Below are 16,878 nucleotides of genomic sequence, written 5' to 3'. Positions count from 1 at the left end.
TGTGTTTAATTTAAGCAACTGCATAAAAAAATCCTAGAATGTGCAGGTGGCAATGACATTTCAGAAAATCAAGCTAATTAAAAAATGCAGCTCATTCACACACAGATACATCTGTCTTCTGGTGGCAGGTGTAGGGGGGCTTACAAATGTACTTACAGCGTAGTTTGTCTACAATTTTCCCTCCACACATTGTTGACAGCATGGCTTTCATTGAGAAAACTGTCAGTTTCCCATGGCTTTCACTGCAAGAAGAAAGAAAGGTGAAAAGATGAATTCATAAGCAGTAAAACACACCTTTGTTCAGTCTAATACACTGACTGGTTTCCCATTACAGCCTCACATGGTCTGTTATGACTAATAGCTTCTGATTGCTTATGGCAGCTAAGCAAGCAAAACTTTATTTATTTAGCAAATTTCTGTTCCAGGTGGAATCACACTGTGCGGCACAAAGTGTGAAGTAGAAGTTGCAGGCACAGAACAAAGCCAGCAACCAACCATAAAAGTGAATTAAATCCATTAAAATTTGAAATTAAACCTCATGAAACAATAATCACAATGAAGAATAAATCAATAGAAAATACAAAGACCTGACTCAGAACTGATTAAAAATTTGTTAAAATAAAAAAAACTAATAGCACCAAAAGTAAACCATTAAAAGATGATAATACATATGAATTAAAATAAACAAAATAATTAAAAACAGAACAAAATAGAATAAATAGACCAATAAAAGATGATAACGCGAGAATAAAACCAAAAAAATAAAATGAAATAATAGATAAACCTATAAAATAGTAAAAGTAAAAGCCCACCTGACTTAAAACCAATGGAAGAAAGAAAAATAAAATAAATTAAAACAGTCAAACCTGTCTACTAGAATGTGGGACTAAAAAGGAATGTCTTCAACTTAACTTTAGCTAAGTCAGTCTTCTCTGCTTGTGTTACTGTGTGTTTAATCATAATATCATCTCACAATTGTCACCTCAGATAAAGTTACATACAAGAGACTCCCCTCGATAAAAGATAATGAGATATTTGCACAGAAATATGACACAGTTATTACAATTCCAGTCAAATCCCTCATCTCCATCCCTCTATGTTTGCTTGCAGGTTGGCTGTGTACGCTCAATGTGATGTCACAGAAATGTCACTGACTAAGGACCTGTCGTTCTTTGAGAGGAAAGTAGCAGACATCCCCAGCCTTGTGCTGCATTCATGTGATGTCAGAATAAATTGAAAAATTATCGTACCTCACAGCTCACCTGAACCGTGTCCTTTGCTCTTTGTCATCAACATGTTGTTTGAACACTCTAAGCAATAAAATACAACACGCGCTGCACTATTAGCATTGTTGCCTCACAGCAAGAGGGTTCCTGGTTTGAACCCAGGGTAGAGGAGCCCTTCTGTGCAAAGTTTGCATATTCTCCCTCTGTCAGTGTGGGTTTTCTCTGAGTACTCCAGCTTCCTCCCACAGTCCAAAGACATGCAGGTTAATTGGTGACTCTAAATTACTAGTAGGTGTGAATGTGAGCGTGAATGGTTGTCGGTCTCTATGTGTCAGCCCTTTGATAGTCTGGTGACCTGTCCAGGGTGTACCCTGCCTCTCACCCAGTGTCAGCTGTCACGCCCCCCCCTCCCCCCCCCCCCCCAAACCCCTAACAGGAACAACGGTTACGGCAAATAAATGAATGAACATTTTCTTTCGGCCATGTTGTTTCCACACTACAACTAAAGCTTATAAACACACTGAAGTCGGAAAAATGACCTTCCAAGGAGCACATGAATGCACCATTGGCCACAGCTGGTGAAGGTCTCACCTCATGTCAGATTACATAGGTTCTCACTAGTTCATTCATTGCTGTTGTACTACATTACTACGTGTTACGGATCCATGAGCGCTCGTACCTTCAACAAGCTGACGCAGTACATACCAGACACTAATCTGTGTCAGACTGATACCCGATCGATTCTCAGACTGTAACATACAGCAGTGCATATGTCAAACATATCAGTGCACTTTGAGGTTGCATCCATTAATGTGTAAAATGTCAAAGGTCATGAACTAAGCCTTCAATCACACATTAACGCAGTATATTCACATCATTATTAGCCCGCCTCAAGACCCCTTAAAATCTCTTTAACTTGCCAAGAGAGACCAGCTCTTTCATTTCAGGTTCATTTAGCTCCGGCTTCCGAGCAGAGGTAACAGAGTACATGAAAGCTCTTCTGCCTAATTCAGTTTGGACCTCAGGGACAGATAGCGAAACTGCTTCCTGTGATCGCAGACAGTCATTTCCACAAAGTTTCCCAGAGATACAGCAGCATGAATAATAATGGAGCGGGACCAGAATGGCCTTACAGATAAAAGTAAACCAATTGAATGGGTCGATGAATGGAAGGGGCAAGCAGCCAATCAATTTGAGCACACAGGGTACAATAATGAGAGAGAGCTTTACGGTCAATAATAAACCTCTGTACTCCAGGATGCCTTGAGCACAGAGCAAACATTAAGAGGAGGGATATACAGTAAAACATCACCAGGAATACTTCAGCTGATTGGGACTTTTTTTTGTGTGACAGAGAAAGTAAGCAGATGTGTATTTGTTCCAACATTTGTCAGTGTTTTGGCATGATTTCAGAGGCCTAAAACCTGGCTGGATGGATAGTTTGTACAGTGAAATCAGGGCCATTGAGAATACTGAAGTCCTGTGCTGTGTATTTCTTCTGGGAATTTTTACTTTCTACAGTTATAAACTATAAACAGAGGGATTCAGCATATTTTCACCAGAACTGAATTCCTGGCAGCGTGGAGTGGACTTTAAAGCAGCATTAGACAATGTGTTGTGAAATAAAATGCTAACGCTTTATCTTATAGGTATTTTATTCTCTAACAGTTTCCTGGGAAGAAAGAACTACGTAACTTGGTACTAAATACAGGGAACTCTGACAGTGTTCTGCGACACTTCAGGTGTTTGCACACCAAGTCCGTATTTTTTGTATGTGGTTTTTTTTTTTATCTGCCTTTTTATAAAAATCATTACGCAGAGACCTTGCACACTAAATTCAATGCATTTTACTGTTCTATTAATGTGAAAATTCACAACATGAGACAAAATGTAGAAACACATTTCCTCCCTTGCTTCCCTCCACTGGAGTTACCTCTCTGGCGGTCGCCACTCTCTGCCTCTGTCTTGCATATGGCAATGCAGATACTTGAAACAGCTGAACTATTGCCCCTTTCTGTCTCTACACTGTCACACTCTCTGTCTGTGTGTGCTCCACATCCTCCTCCGTAGTCACCATCATTCACCTGAATATTACTATCTGACCTGTTGAAAGTAGGCTATCTGAGTTATGAAATGATACTGTGTGTCTCGTTCCTCTCTCTGCCTTTAGTCTGTGGATTCAGTTTAAAAAATATCAGGAAAGAGTGAAAAATGCCCATTACAGTTGGTCTGAGGTGACTTCTTAAGGTGCCTTTTGTCTGTTTGAGGAGCACTTGTAGTACATAGAACAACTTCATTGCAATACCAATGCATTTCAGCATGTGGCCTTCATCAGGGTCCAACGCGTTTCAAAATGCCGTAAGCTGAAAGACATTGGTATTGCACTGAATTTGTTCTACATACTACAAGTGCTGCTCATCTCTATGAACCTTGGAAGTAGGTAAAGTTGTGCCAGAAACCCCCGCCCTGCTACTTGTTTTGTCTGACCAACTGTACAAAACCTGCACAAGATACTCAGTGTAATTTAAGACAAGAACAGAGCAGTAAATCCTTGCAAGGGAAACAGATGCTAGAACCACTGATTTTTTTCTTTTATATTTTTACTTCACTTATTCATTTTCCGTAAGCGCTTATCCTGTTTGAGGGTCATGGGGGGGCTGGAGCATTGGGTGAGAGGAAGGGTACACCCTGGACAGGTCACCAGACTATCACAGGGCTGACACATAGAGACAGACAACCATTCACACTCACATTCACACCTACGGACAATTTAGAGTCACCAGTTAACCTACATGTCTTTGAACTGTGGGAGGAAGCTGGAGCACCCGGAGAAAACCCACACTGACACGGGGAGAACATGCAAACTCAGCACATCTAAGTTTCCACACAGAAGTGCTCCCCCACCTTGGGTTCAAACCAGGAACCCTCTTGCCGTGAGACGACAATGCTAACCACTGCACCACCGTGCCATTTTTGCTCGATGAATGTCTAAAATGTTTTAGTTAATTAGTTGAAAGAAATTTTCTTAAACTGCTCAATTTGAATAATAATAGAACCGTTTAATCAAAACATAATGAATGTATGAAAAATCCAAATAATCACTTTATAACACCTTCTTTTTAGTGTCATACAGGGTGTCACTTTGCTTTCTTGGACCACAGCAAAACAGGGGCCTATAAAGGCGAAACTCTGTCACTGTGTGAGTGACTGAGTGACAAAGTGACACCATTGGCCAGTCGAGTTTCCCCATTGACTGTTGCTCTTTCAAAATGGATAGGGGTGACAGTGTTTCTGCTGGTAACATCTACCTCTGTGATTAATCATCTGATCTACTCCCTCAATACATGAACGATTGTTGTTGCAGTGCATTGAGTTTATTACTGTACCTGCAGAGCTAAACCCAGAAAGCCTCATCCGAGAAATTTAGGAGGAGCTCTATATATTATCCTGTACTTTTATTTCAAACGAGGTGTTTCAATCCCATATTTGTAGGGTATTAGTAGGCGTAGTGAGTGTGGTCAAGCGAGAGAAAAATAGAGTGAAGGCGGATGTGCTCAGGGTGCTCAGGTGTTGGCAATCTGAGCACAGGAGAAAGCAGTAGTAAAGTTGTCAGGTGGTACAGTGAAGGTTTGAGTTTGTCCATGAATAAATACTGCAACCCACCACAGTGTGTATCAACCCTGGAGGCAAAACAAAGTCTCCCCTGTGCTTCCTAATCTGGATGCTGAAGTAGGAAATTATCTTGCTGTTTTTACTAAGACCAATATTTGAGGCTGTGGGCATGTTTGTAATTGTCATGGGATGTAACCTAGGTCTGGTCTGTTTAACAAGGTAATATTAATTACACATCAACACCTCAGATGAGTAATCCAGAACAACAAATTGTTGAAAACAGAATGATTATATCCAATTTTTTGTCTCCAACACAGGTATTGTAACCATGTGAATAGTAAACGGACTTGCATTTTTATAAATCCTTCCAAGTCTTTCGATCACTTAAAGTGCTTTACACGTTCACACACACACTCATACACTGACTGCAAAGGCTGTCAGGCAAAGTGCCAATCTGATCATCAGGATCTAATCTAATGCTCATTATTTTGGGGTTCAGTATCTTGCCCAAGGATACTTGCATTCTGAAGGGAGCTGGGGATCGAACTGCAGAGTGAATGACTTATATACTGATCCACAGCTGCCTATGACATACTACTTTAGTACACTTTGAAAACAAAAATTTCTGCGATCACAGAAAAAAATTGCAAATGATCATTTAACATCCAGGAATTAACACTATAGACACTTCCGCTGGCTATCCCTGTAACAATTTGTCCACAATTTAGCACACTGACCATGCACGGTCCAACCATATACTAGGTTCTCTTTCATAACATTTGTTTCGTATCTCACTATGGGAACGCCTCCTGCGTGACCCCATCAGAAGCTCATATAATATTACGCCAGCCTTAATTGGCTGGCACTAGTGACGCATATGTCAGGAGGGGTTGGGACCCTCCTCCTATATGTTGGGCTGACATACCTTCAGTTGTCACCTCTATCTTGCTTCCATAGCAAGGAGGGTGGTCTGGTGAGACACTCACTAATGCTAATCAGAGAACCAGGGTTATATCCATAACCTTAAGTTTCAACCTAATTTTGTTCCAACAGACTGAGTAGCAGCCAGCTAATATTAATATTTATAAAAGTTAAACACACTACCTGTAATTACCGTTAGTTGTCTTTAAGTTGATAATCAACTACATATGATAAACTGTGTCAGTTTTTAGCAGATTTTTCACAGGTTGTCATGTAAAAAGCAAGATGTCAGAACTTTTCTGAGCAGCCACAGTCACTGAAAGTGAAGCTTACTGTACAGGATAGGAGCACATTGAAAAATCCACCATGAGCTACTGGTCAAACCAGACCCAGTTAGGTGTAGCTATCAAAACCACTTGGTTAGGTTTAGAAAAAAGATCATGTTTTGAGTTCAAATAAGTATGTTTGTTGCGTAACAATAAGGTAATATAACGTAAATACATAAGTGACATCAGTACACTTTGACTGTATGTAAATTAAGTAATGTTACATTAAAACAATGGTTTTGGTTTCACACGGGGCGCAAACTAGGTTAAAGTCTTGTTTTGTTTGGCCCATCCACCTCCGCTCTCTCCAGCCCTATACAGTACGTAATCTCTGAGTCTTTATACTGTGTCAGTTGCTCTCGGCATCAAGTATTGCTGTGGATGGGTTTACACTGGAGTAAGTTGAAAGCCCGGTGCATTGCATGAAGATGCTAAAGGGTGCCTTTGGTGTCGATATCACACACTGAGGAGCGCGACAAAGTGTCAGTATTTGACAACCTGGATATAAGAACAAGCTGCCCACAAGGGATCATACGATTTGTCTGAGAGGTAGCAAGAAGAAAAAAAATCTGTTTGGGTGAATTTATTCTGATTTGCTTTTAATCTTTACTTTTTCCCTGTAAAATACTAGAATATTTTAACTCTTTAGGCCCTTTAGATATTGATAAAAAAAACCAAAAACATTTTTTTGTCATTGGTTAAACCCTGTAGACACATGGAACCAGTGACAAAGGCTCACAAGTAGAAATACCTTTGTTGGGAGCCACTGGTCTAAAATGTGAGATGTGAATACACATTTATAAAATATATTTTAATATTCAGCCTCCGATTTGATGTGGTTTCTGCATCAACGCCACTCAAACAACAGTAAAAGTGACTCCAGTGATCCCCACCCACAGAGTGTATCGCTCATCTGCACTGACCACCTCACCCGTACCTGTCGTAGGTGGCCACCATGAAGTTGAGCAGCAGCCCGATGGACTGCTCCACATTGATCTGGTGGGTGGTGGGCAGCCGCTTGTTGAGCTGGTAGTAGATGGAAGACAGAATAGTCTCCAGCCGTGACACGTTGATCTCAGCGTTGTGGTCCAACGTGTTGAGCCCGTTGTCACGAAAGGCTTCGATCATGTTCCAGACATCCACCAGATGAACTGTGAGGGGGAAACAGACAGACTGTGATCAGACTGTGACTCTTGGAAATAATGTTTCTGTTAATTACACAGTGTCATAACAGTTGAAACGAGAGGAAAATCTCTTACGGTTGCATCTCTTTTGCACAAACCGGAGTTTGCAGGCAGTCCTGTAAGTCGACAGTCTGATTACATCAAAATTTTGGGCTCCTGCAAAAAAGAAAAAATCAGATCTCAAGTTAATGCCATGCCTGTCCAGTTTAATTTAATAAAATTACATTCTTTCCGAACACAATCAGGCTTACAGAAAGTACATTTACACGTGATCGTTATCTGTGTGGGAGGAATTACACTGTACATGTGAGGGAGCACATATCTCCTGCTTCAGTCAAAGAATTACATGAGCCACTGCCGACTATGAATAGTGAAAAGAGATTTCTCTTCAGTCGACTCCACTCACTCATTTCCATGAAGAGCTGTCTCTTCTCCACCATGGCCTTCCCTCGTTTACTGCCTTCCTCGATCATTCTGTGGCACATCAAACAGCAGAACGCGCAGTGCGTACAGTTCAGACAGCAGCATGTTAATAAATGAAACACATAGTTCTTTTCATTGTCCACAATCAGAAAGCATACAAATGAGGATGAATTATATATATGGTATATTAAAAGTGCAGTTGAAGAAAAATGATCAGAATATGACTTTCTGTGGTATTAAATAACATAAATGATTACTTAAAGCTTATAAAATAACATCTTTTAAATATAGAACATCTGGTCTTCAGCTGAAATGAACATGTGAGCTCCTGAACACTCGTATACCACCTTTATTATTCACCCTGTATACATCAAGGACTGTATTAGTCATCACTCCAGCTAATCACTTCACTGCAAAACACATAGATTATGTAGCTTTGTTTGGATTTCTTAACAGATGAAATTACTGGGGTGAACTCTTTAGCTGTACACAACAAATTTCAATGCCTTGAGAGACGCTAATGAGCTAGTTTAACAATGAAACTGAACTATCTGTTTGTTTCACTCAATTCACTATCTGAATCACTTAAATATCAAGGATGTGGGATGCAGCTGAAGATACTAAAAACCAGAGATAAATCGTGATTTCTTTCATTTAAAGAGTCACTAACTGTTCTTATCTCATCTTATTTAACAGCAATGTGTGGTGTCAGTGTTCAGTGGCAACTAAGAAAATTGAGTGTTGACAAAAATGTGACTTTTACTCAAAGGAATAGTTTGAAATTTTGGGAAGTATACTTTTTCGCTTTCTTGCCAAGAGTATGATAAGAAGATTGACACCATGTCCTATATGCTAAACATGATGCTAAACAGCTAATAGCCATTAGCTTAGCCTAACATAGAGAGTGTAAACAGGGGGAAACAGCCAGCCTGACTCTCTTCAACTGTGACAAAATCCACCTACCAGCACCTCTAAAGCTCACTAAATAACTCATTATATCTTAGTTGTCTCCAAAAAAAAAAAAAAAAAAGTAGTTGGTTTTGTGCTTGGTTATTCTTTGTTTAAGCCACTTTTGTACCAAATTATAGCCCCTTTGACACATTCACTGCAAATCTGAAATTATCTATTACTCAAAGGAGCTGTATGTGAGAACCCAAATTCCCAAATCAGGTGGATTGGACCTTTAACTGACTTTACCCTGCTAGCTCCATAGCACAAAGTCTATGTCATGTGTGATTGAGCCCGTGTGTGAATAGAGTAAGAAACTGTTAGGAGAATTCACAGCGGGCGTGTGTTGATAACGTTTCTATCATGAAGCTCGCATGAAACAAAAACAAACATCTGAGGGTGAAAAAGACGGGTCAGCTACAAGAAGACGCCAGTGACAATGTCTAACTGCAGAGATGACGAGATTCTGTAACTTCAGTGACTTCTGAACGGCATAAGACTCAGTTGTACTCCCATATTAGAAACTGGCTGTGTGCCCATGGTGTAATCATTGTAATCTCCTGCCTCCTGCTCTACCCAGGCCTCACCTAAACTCAGAGTACTTCCAGTAGGTGAGAGCTTGTTTGACAGGGACAATCTCCTGTTGTGTGCTACAACAAACTCCGGACGATGTCTGGACCTGATTCTCTTGACGTTGTCCAGAGTTCATGTGAGAAATCTGCTTATGCTAACAAGAAATAAAGAAAATAAGCACCTTTCCTGAAATGTCGGACTATTCTTTTAAAGTGTGCCATCAATTTTTATTTAATATTAAAATCCAATTGTACAAAGATGTTAAAAATGATATCTTTATGATGTGAACATTTAAATATTAGTCCTTAATCTTCAGGATGCAGGTATCAGTTGCTGTACAAACAAAAAGGATACTCATCTCTTTCAGACCAAAGACTCTACATCTATTGAACAATTTAAACTTTAGCTTTTGTTTTGACATCTGATTCAACTTCAGCGTCGGCTCTGTTGCGAGTTTTCAAAAATAATTCATTGTTCGTGTCTGTCTTTTGTTTCAACATCACACTCGTACTTGTGGAAGACAAATTTCCCTTTGAAACAATACAGGTTTCCTTATTACACTCAAGCCTTCACTCTTCAAAAAGTGTCATCAGGGCTTTAATGTTGTGGCACAAGTCATTTCTTTCAGTGAACAGTGGATGTTTTCACTTGAAACAGATCGTCAATTGTTCTTTCCCAGTGTCCTGTGTTCAGTATAGTACAGTGGTTTAAATTTGTGGTGTAATGTATTGGAAAATAGTGTCATTTTTTAGACTATATAATTTAAGATTTCAATACTTACCTGTCTGTGGTTGAATGTCAAACAAAGTGAAGCCCTGAACGTCGACCCTGTGAAGAGAAGCCATATTCAAAGAGTTAGCGAAGGTGTCTTTGCACTCGATGTTACCAATACTATGAGAGATAAGCTATTCCTCGCTGACAAAATGTAGTTGACTTTTGAATAAGTAATTAACACCTCCCCTCTCTCCCTCCTTCAAGGACTTCATTAGCTCTCAATTTGTGCTTTTGTTTCCCCTCTCTCTCTTCCTGCAGAGATATTGGTGAGCTGGCTGGGGAACACTCCAGTGCCCGTGGTCTGTGCAAATGATAATTCTCCATGACATCCTGCTCAGCAAGGACTGCATCCTGTGGGCTAATGACACCGACGGAGAGCTGCAAAGGAACCACTTAACGACGACGGACGCGGAGCACATTACAGCTGGCCAATGAGTGAGAAGCGCCGGGGTACCTCGGACCGAGCGCCCCAAACATGTCTGGATCACATGAATGTTTGCAGGATGCTGACCAGCAGAGTGAAAGCAAAGAAGCAAAGGTTCTGCTACTCTCAGGAAGTCTACACACAGGCAGGATTTCTTTTCTTTTTTTACATCAAGCCGTGTTTTAGAGACGCTCTTCTTTTCACAGTGATCTTTACTGTTATGACAAAGCCTCTTTCCAGTCACTAGCTTACTACTCTGGCTTGTGTTGAGTGGTTCTTATTGCAGGTTACAGGCACAAGCAAGGGTCTTTTAAAGGAATCTATCCACTAAAATGCAGTCAAGCATCATTTCACTTTTATTGAAGACAATAAGTATTAGGATCTGGGTAACAACCAGTGGTTATTTCAGTGATTAAAGGTCCAGTAGGAGCATCTAGTCGCTATAACAGAATATAATATACAGAACTATGTTTTCTTATGTTTATGATGATACTGAAAATAAGAATGGTGTTTTCGTTACCGTGGAATGAGCTGATTATATCTACATATGGAGCAGCCCGTCTTACACAGAGTCTGCCGTGTTGTGCTTCAGTAGCCCAGAGCGGACAAACCAATAGCGTCTTTGTGTTAGCCTGTAGTTCTCCTACACCCTTCACACAAGTTTCAGTTCTGCACCCTCACAGCTAGATGCCACTAAATCCTCCACACTAGACCTTTAACAGTAAGTATTATGATCAGAGTCACAACTAATGATTATTTTAGTGATCAAGTATATGAAATATCAAAAAGCCCATCACTGGAGCTGCTGCTTAGTCCAATCAATCAACTACATTATTATCTACATCAACAGGGAACTAATCAGCAACTGTTTTATATAATCAAACAATCGTTTTGAGCATTTTTTCAGCAATAATGTAAGCAAAAAATGTTGCTAGTTTCAGCTTCTCAAACGTGAAAATTGAATGCTTTTCTGTCCCATATATGATGGTAAATTGAAAACTTTTTTTTGGAGAGTGTTTATTGGCAGAACAAGGCACTTCAAGATGTTACCTTGAGCTCTATGAAATATAACAGACATGCAAATTTTTATTTAGTCATTTATTTTTACTATTTTGTGACAATTTTATGGACAATTTCAGATTACAGGCACCAGCAGGGTTTTTTTGACTGTATTGCAGTGAAGTATTGTTTCTTTTTTTTAAAATAATAATTAAAAAAAACACTGGTGCTGCAGCTTAGTCTATTAATCCACTATATTATTATCTATATTTTCTAAGCCAAAAATGTCAGCAAAAAAGATACTGGCTTTCCTACAAATCAATGTACAGCCTCATACAGAAATAATCCCTCTCGATCATCACTTATGACCCACTGTAAGTCTGTGGTGGTGTATTTTTCTGCAGCGACTCTGCCCTCTGCCTGTGTTTTCTTATTTTCTTATTTTTGTTTTTGGGATGTTTATGGGCGTATACCCCCATAAAAGGTTTGAGCAGCAGACAGAAAGACACAGCACAAAAAACACAAATGTAGGAAAGTGAAACACAACATGAAAGGGAATCTGGGGTTGGCTGTTACTTTTACTTTCACTTTCTCTGGCGAGCCTGATTATAAACAGTAACTGACAATCCTGCATAGTATACATTTAATGCTTTTCTGTGCCAGATATGACAGTGAATTGAATATTTTTGGTTTTGGAGCATGCATTCCTTTTTCTATTTTCTGACACTTTACCGACAAAACAGTTCATTCACAGGCAAATAATCTGAAGATTCATTGGCTGAAAATGGTTGTTAATTGGTGCCATACCTGTCTCCATTCCCAAAGCTCAAGGTGACATCTTTAAATGTCTCATTTTTTGCCAAACAACAATCCAAAATCCCCCAAAATATTTAGTCACTGATGGTATAAGAAAGACAAAAGCAGAAAATGTTCACTCCTGAGAAGCTGAACCCACAGAATAATTGGGCATGGCTGCTTGAAAAATGACTTTAGAATAATCACTTATTGAAATAGTTGCTAAATATTTTTAGTTGTGTGACTGATCGATTAATTGCTTCATTCTAAGACAAACAAAAAAAAACTCTGTGTGCTAAATTAAACAGCAATTTTACTGCTCTGAATCAATCGTGTGGCTCTCAGCAGCTCAGTGGGCAAATCATGACCATAACTCAGTCAGGATTAAGGGTTCACTTTGGGCCATGATGGCACTTGAAAACACTTGGTCAGCCTAATTACACATTAAAGGGAGCAACACACACACACACACACACACACACACACACACACACACACACACTGTATATGTCAGAGGAGCTGTGTTGCTACTTTGGGGGGGGAAGGGAAGAAAACATTTGCTATGCAGTGGGAGACTCAACAGACACATGTCAGCAAAATAACACAATGGTTCATTGTAAATATTCTGCCTGTGAAGTAACTGCAGAAATTCATGAGTAGGCAACTCAGGCCTAGCATTTGGCAGGCGATATTTGGAAAAATGAAAGTGGTGCATGGCAGCAAATGCATGAGTATAAATGCAGGAGTTGATCATTTCATGTTGGATGAGGAAACAGAGACAAGTTGTTAATAATTCATGGATAAAATGAATTCACAGACCAGAGCACATTCAAAGGCACAGACCAGGATCAGTGTGATAAAAGTCTGAATTGATGGGATTTTAAGCACTCATCTGCACATTAGTAATCATGACATCATAATAAATTTGATGTCATCTCTCTTTTGATACACTAAGACTGTGTGGTTATCATCACAGGCCCGTAAAGGTGCATTTTACTGTAACCGCACCTTCAGCTCAGAGGTAATGACAACATCCTTTGACGCGAGTTAACATAAGGACTCGGTTACTGCAGTACCTCCCTTCCGCTGATATCATCCACTCTCGGTTTCTACAAGCCTCATTTCTCACAGTGAGCAACCCTGCAACACTTAAAATTCACTTCTGAAGCTACGGCAGAGCACAAACGCAGCCATATTGCTGATTTAACTGCCTATTTACCTTATTTCCACAATGGGAATGATGTGTCGTGATGCCCGTAAATTTTTGTGGGGAGATAATAAACAATGGCAATCCTGCATCTTTTCAATTCTCACTGGTGTCTCGACAGCTGAATGAGAGGCATAGCAGGGAGCTGGCCTTTACCGGAGGAAAATCACGCAGGTTGCGTTTAGAGCATCATCATCATCATCATCATCGGCACCAGCAGCACCAGCATCAGATGAGGAGGATAAGTGGTCCAGGGTGAATAAGGAGGATATTTCCTCCGTGATTCACAGCCGCACTCTCACCTTTGATGAATCCACCCGTGTGTCCGCCGACGTTACAGCTGTCCGAGCGATGAGAAACGGCTCGGACGATCCATCATCATATTTCAGCCTCGTCTCCCGTTTCATCCGACTTCAATCTTGGGAACTGCGGTTGTAGCCGCACATCGAAACGTACAAGCGCCCCGCTCCGCTCGGCATCATCAGCGACCCAGCGGCAGAGGACGGCAGAGCAGAGCGCAAGCAGGCACGGAGATGCCATGCGCGACCACCTACTATACTTTACGCATGTGCGCACGCACGCTGGTTAAAGGCGCACTACTACTATTGCTGCTTTTACTCTGAATTATGATCCTCAGCATAACAGAGTGGAGATGAAACACGAAACACTGATTTAATTTAACCCAAAGGGATCCTCCAGCCATTTCATATTGCACTTTCATATTGTTTCAAGCTGGGGGACTCAAAAAGACAGATTTAAAAAAAGAATTAATAAAATCAAAACAGCAGAGACAGAGACATCCTGACTTTGAGTCAAACCCTAGACTTGATCCTACATTTCCCATAATGCAATCTAGCATCTAGGTGGGAGTTTTACCTCACTCTGTATTCCTATTAAACATAGAAACACAGAACTCTCCTGGATAATGTATTGACTCGGCAGGCTTGTGTCACCAGTTCATTTTATGTTGCTTATTAACATAAAGAAATCATGTTTAGTCTCTCTGTGTGCTCATTTGGCCTGGTGGATGGCTCTAAATCCAGCAAAGCCTATGAACAGCAGTGGCATAGTGTTACTTATTTTTCACAGTATTGATACACTGGTACCAGCTGTGCTTTTCCCCTCTCTCTCATTGTTATTAATGTTTACTACAGTCATTCTGCTGTTCTCTGCTACTAACCAAGAGAAGAAGTCATCGTTGTCTTTCATGCCCTACGTTTCTGCAAACCACACATATGTTACACGTGTACATTATAAAGTAGCGGATAAGTTGAAACTTTATGTTTCAACAACACTGTGGTAAATCTGTGGATAAGTTAAGGCACAAAAAAATCTGTTATAGTTCATAAAAGATCATGTTATGGCTTAAAATATCCCCTTTTGGTGGATGAAAAGCTGCTAGAAACACAGCCATGTCTGGGTAAAAAACAACTACTTTTTGTGGCACTATCCCAGCAGGAAATACAGCAACGTCTCTGCAATAATGAACTCCTGTTTGTGGCTCTACTCTGGCACGAAATGCACTATGTCTTGATAAAAAAGAAAAAAAAAAGCTTTCATGCCACTATCCCAGCAGGAAACACAGCAATGTCTCACTAAAAAAACTACAGTTTTATGTGGCACTACCTCAGAAAATGCAGCAATGTCTCGATAAAAAACAACTGCTTTTCGTGGCATTATCTCCACAGGAAACGCAGTGATGTCTTGATTAAAACAAAAAACAAAAGAAAGCGCTAACCTGCAGAAAATGCAGCGATGTCTTGGTAGAAAAAACAATCATTTTATGGCACCACCTCAACAAGAAATGTGTCAGCTGCTTTTCCAGGCACTATTTTGGCAGGAAATGCAGCTAAATCTGGATAAAATAACACCTGCTTCAAGGCACCTGGTGGCTAAGTAGGTAGAGCAGGGACCAATATATTAAGACAATGTCCCTGCTGCAGCGGCCATGGGTTCAATTACAGCCTGTGGGCCCTTGCTGTATGTCATCCCTCCCTCCCTCTCTCTCCCCCACCTCACATATAGACTATCCTATCCAAAACAATAATCTTTAAAAGAAAATTGCTTTTCCTGGCACTATCCCTGCAGGAAATGCAGTAACGTCTTGGTAAAATACAACCTATTTTGATGGCCCTATCCTTGCAGGATGTCACGGTTAAAAAAAACAAATACAACAAAATAAAATAATGTTTTGATGGCACTATCCTGCAGAAAACGCAGCGATGTCTCAGTATACAAAAACAACAGCTAACAACTAACCTAACCCTAACCCTAACCCAGCTTTTTGTGGCACTATAAATTTGCTGCTTTAAATATTAGATCAAGCCCAATCTGATTTCCCTGAATGACATCTGTATAACTGTTTTATAGACTATTAACTTCATGTTGTCGAGTCAACTTCAGACTGCCTCTTACACCCCTCTGTGATATAAGCACCAGTAAACACACACACAAATTGTTTTTCTTTTCATTATTTATTCATAATAGTCTATAACTTCTGATAAAATACACTTTGTTTACAAGTGCTGATTACTATATTACATTCACCCGGAGTTTAAATGGAGACAAAATGACACAGACATATTAAACAAATTCACCTAGTGATAAATGTGACTTTTTAAAAATGGTGATGATTGCCCATGACACTTTCTGGCCAGTTCTATATAAACTCCTCTCCTGAATGCACACACAACAGATAACTTCAGCGACAGTGGGGACTGCTGCCTGACTCACGTTTCAGTCCTTATTAACAAAGATTTCAGCTGCCGTTTGGGTTGACTGATTGTTTTTGTTAATTGTTTTTGCAGTGCGATCCAGTCCCCAATTCTACATGAGTAAATACAACATCCTAACATCATGTCCAACCAAATAAGACCTAAATATTTATGGGGGACACATTAAATTTGTGTTAACAGAATCAAATACTGTTTTAATGAAATGACTATTCTAAATATATGGAAACCTGTCCTGATCCTAGCCCTACCATCTTAAAACCAATTTTCCACGAGACAAAACCCCCCATTTAATAACAAATACATTTTAAAAATGGACTTTGATTCATCCACTGACCTAAAAATGGTGCTTTTAAAAACATGTCATTTTGTTTTCATAAGGTAATGACACAAATGTAGACAGCTAAGAAGGGTACACACATTAGACAACATCTCTATGGAAAAATATAGACCAACGGAACCACTGAAAAAAGCTGGGCCATACAGATTATTGATACCTGGGCAATTTGAATTATAAAAGTCAAGTTATTCTCTGTATGGTGGTCTGTCCAGTCTAAACAAAATTATAGGAACAACAGACAGCCGATATATTATTATAGTAAATACCCTGTTGATTTTCAAAAAAACAATTAGCAAATAGATTTTTTTTTATATTAAAATATATTAATTAAAATATATTACTTTGATTAACTAGTCAGACATTAAAAACAAGTTCTGATTATTTTGTTTTCTTT

At 39.7% G+C, this 16,878-nt stretch overlaps 1 protein-coding gene across 6 annotated transcripts in view; it reads right to left on the bottom strand.

Annotated features, from left to right (window-relative positions):
• dtnbb (dystrobrevin, beta b) overlaps positions 1–13,913 on the bottom strand; it is a 49,214-nt gene extending 35,301 nt beyond the window's left edge. For 5 of the 6 annotated variants that reach the window (XM_033642661.2, XM_033642656.2, XM_033642662.2 and 2 more), the window contains exons 1-6: positions 13,715–13,913; positions 9,995–10,041; positions 7,676–7,743; positions 7,345–7,425; positions 7,023–7,236; positions 157–242 (exon numbers count right to left, since the gene is read on the bottom strand). In XM_033642661.2, the coding sequence (XP_033498552.1) occupies positions 157–242; positions 7,023–7,236; positions 7,345–7,425; positions 7,676–7,742 (448 nt within the window). In that variant the 5' untranslated portion in view covers position 7,743; positions 9,995–10,041; positions 13,715–13,913. The remainder of the gene's footprint in view (positions 1–156; positions 243–7,022; positions 7,237–7,344; positions 7,426–7,675; positions 7,744–9,994; positions 10,042–13,714) is intronic. The other variant, XM_033642659.2, reaches the window with a different exon arrangement.
• Positions 13,914–16,878: the final 2,965 nt, after the last annotated feature.

This window comes from Epinephelus lanceolatus, chromosome 15 (assembly GCF_041903045.1).
Source record: "Epinephelus lanceolatus isolate andai-2023 chromosome 15, ASM4190304v1, whole genome shotgun sequence".
Classification (NCBI taxonomy): Eukaryota; Metazoa; Chordata; class Actinopteri; order Perciformes; family Serranidae; genus Epinephelus; species Epinephelus lanceolatus.
The sequence above is the reverse complement of the archived record's forward strand: the minus strand, read 5'-3'. Positions and strand labels throughout refer to the sequence as shown.